General features: G+C 59.1%; 1 protein-coding gene across 1 annotated transcript; it reads left to right on the top strand.

Moving 5' to 3' along the window:
* The first annotated feature begins 1,101 nt into the window (after nucleotides 1–1,101).
* On the top strand, nucleotides 1,102–1,335 carry LOC104159197 (glucose-6-phosphatase-like). The gene has a single exon (XM_009697044.1). It carries the CDS (start codon nucleotides 1,102–1,104, stop codon nucleotides 1,333–1,335), a length of 234 nt encoding a protein of 77 aa, XP_009695346.1.
* Nucleotides 1,336–1,844: the final 509 nt, after the last annotated feature.

Raw genomic sequence — 1,844 nt, 5'->3', positions numbered from 1 at the left:
TATGACGGCCAGACAGAGCTGGGGACAGAAGTTTCTCTTGCTAGGCTGACCCTGTGTCCTCAGGCTCCTGGGAATAACTCTCCACATTACTCATTCACCGCCACCTCCGGGGGAGGAAGAGGATGATAAAGCTGTGGTGCCAGCACTGCTGCCAGTGACAGCGCGGCATGGCCGGGAAGGGGGGAAAGGCCAGAGCACTGGCAGGACAAGTGGTACGTTTGGCCCCGTCCCCACAGCTGGGGTCTGATGGGGCAGTTTTGTGCAGAAGAGGGTTAACCCAGGGGAGCTGTGCTGGGAGGAATGCCTTCCCTAGCCGGGGACCTCATTTGCAAAGGTCCTTCAACCGCACACCAGAGATCAGAAAAACATAGCTGGCAGCCAGGAGCTCCCCAAGCCTCACCGTCTGAGGCTGCGGGGAGCTCCAGAAACAGCTTGGAAAGTTTTCCATTACCCAGAGTCCCGGTTAAATCAGCCTGGTGAATACCATGGCAGAAAGGTGGTTTTTTTCATCAGCTGGAGATTTCAGCTGACGTGGAGATGGTGGGCAGCCTGCCTTCCACTCCACCCACAACCCCCTCCACACTCCTGGGCATCCCTGCGATGCGGCGGTGGTGCTTGGGGCGATGGGAGAGGGATGGCAGAAATGTCACAGCTCTGCAGTGCTGTTCACGCAGAGTGCGGGTGCTTGAATCGCCTCCCCAACAGCAGAGCACACGCTGCAGTTCAGTAGGAGCAGCTGAACTGTTGTACTGGGTGGCAGGAGGAGCAGGGGCTGCAGGATCCCCCGGAGTGAGGCAGCCGTCTGCGTGCTGCAGGGAGGGGACAGTGTGGGAAAGGGTTAAAGTGCTGGTGCCAGAGCACCCCACGCTCCACGCACCCTCAAAGCCTGTTTTTCCCTTTTACGTAAGTTGTTCCAAACATGTTTGTAACAACCCCCCGGTGATGCACCTTTGGCAAAAGTGGTTTTTGGGTCCAAAGATCAGTGCTGGGACAAGTGACCTGCCTGCGGCAAACAAGAGCCTGCAGAGTATAAAACCCCGGTGGTGCAGTGGAGCACAGGACAGCCTGAGCCGCGCCGAGGGGCAGCGGCTGCAGAGGAGGATGGAAGCCGGGATGGACCTCCTGCACGACGCAGGCATCCAGGTGACGCACTGGCTGCAGGAGCACTTCCAGGGCTCCCAGGACTGGTTCCTCTTCATCTCCTTTGCTGCTGACCTCAGGAACGCTTTCTTCGTCCTCTTCCCTATCTGGTTCCACGTCAGCGAGTCGGTGGGCATCAGGCTCATCTGGGTGGCCGTGATTGGCGACTGGCTCAATCTCGTCTTTAAGTGGTGAGTGGCCCTGTGCCACGGCTCCCTCTGGGCCTGTTGGCACAGATGGACTAATGCGGGCCAGATGTGCTCTCTCAGCCTTGATACTGGTGTAAAACCAAGACCAGAGTTTGGCCCCCGTCTTGGCCGTGGTAACGGTTGCTCCTTCCCGAGCCCTGCAGCAACGGCTCTCTCCCCTTCCCAGAAGCCAGGCAGAGAGATGGAGCGTTCTGCAAACAGACCCCTTTGCTGTCAGCCAGGGCTGCAGTTCCGCGCAGGAGCTGCACAGAGCCCCTCACCATGGGGAGGGGGGGGGCGCGGAGGTGGCCTGGCATGGCTCTGATATGCAGGATCGGGGCTTGGTGCTCCCTCGATCTTTTAGGCAAGTGTTTCCTCTGGGTAAGCCAGGACACTGACATCCCCTTCCTTTCCACAGCTGGTAATGCTGGCATCGCTAATGCAGAGAGAGCCATGATGGGGTGCACACGGAGGACCCAGCCACCACTCCAGGCACGGGTCAGCCTCATTGGCAGC

This window comes from Cariama cristata, unplaced genomic scaffold, assembly GCF_000690535.1.
Source record: "Cariama cristata isolate BGI_N322 unplaced genomic scaffold, ASM69053v1 scaffold14510, whole genome shotgun sequence".
Lineage (NCBI taxonomy): Eukaryota > Metazoa > Chordata > Aves > Cariamiformes > Cariamidae > Cariama > Cariama cristata.
The sequence above is the reverse complement of the archived record's forward strand: the minus strand, read 5'-3'. Positions and strand labels throughout refer to the sequence as shown.

Bases quoted from the DNA above. Each gene is read 5' to 3' on its own strand.
- LOC104159197 (XM_009697044.1), top strand. From the start codon at position 1,102: ATGGAAGCCGGGATGGACCTCCTGCACGACGCAGGCATCCAGGTGACG.